Source organism: Myotis davidii, unplaced genomic scaffold (genome assembly GCF_000327345.1).
Source record: "Myotis davidii unplaced genomic scaffold, ASM32734v1 scaffold67, whole genome shotgun sequence".
Taxonomy (NCBI): Eukaryota; Metazoa; Chordata; class Mammalia; order Chiroptera; family Vespertilionidae; genus Myotis; species Myotis davidii.
In genome coordinates, this window is record NW_006298521.1 from 519,663 (window position 1) to 520,091 (window position 429).

Below are 429 nucleotides of genomic sequence, written 5' to 3' on the forward strand. Positions count from 1 at the left end.
CCCTCACGCCCTCGCTCAGGCCCTGCCACCGCAGCCCCTGCCACCCACCTTGTTTGGAGCAGGGAGCGATCGCTTGCCCTGGACCAAGTGGCTCCTGCTGGCTGGCAGGGTGGCGGCATCCCAGGCAGCCCTGGCCTTGTCGGGGGGCCTGTCCCCGTGGGGTTCCTTCTCGTGTGGGATTTTCATCCGGGAAGGACTGGCCGGCTTCTCTTTCGGAGGCTGAAAATGTCACAGCGGAATGTGAGTGCTGCCGGGTGCTTAACAAACGCACACCCTAGGGCTTCGCTGGCACCGCTGCAGGCACGCCCCTCGCCCCTCGGTCCCGGCTCTGCGGGCGCTGCAGCCGGCCCTCCGGGGTTGGCAGGGGGGTCGTGTGGTGCAGGAGGTGAGCTTGAAGTGGGAAGAGAGGATTTCTAGGCCCTGGTGGGT

The 429-nt window shown here is 66.9% G+C and overlaps 1 protein-coding gene across 1 annotated transcript in view; it reads right to left on the minus strand.

Moving 5' to 3' along the window:
- GTSE1 (G2 and S-phase expressed 1) overlaps nt 1-429 on the minus strand; it is an 11,268-nt gene that overhangs the window by 10,129 nt on the left and 710 nt on the right. The window contains exon 2 of the mRNA XM_015570735.1: nt 49-219. Within this exon, the coding sequence (XP_015426221.1) occupies nt 49-219 (171 nt within the window). The remainder of the gene's footprint in view (nt 1-48; nt 220-429) is intronic.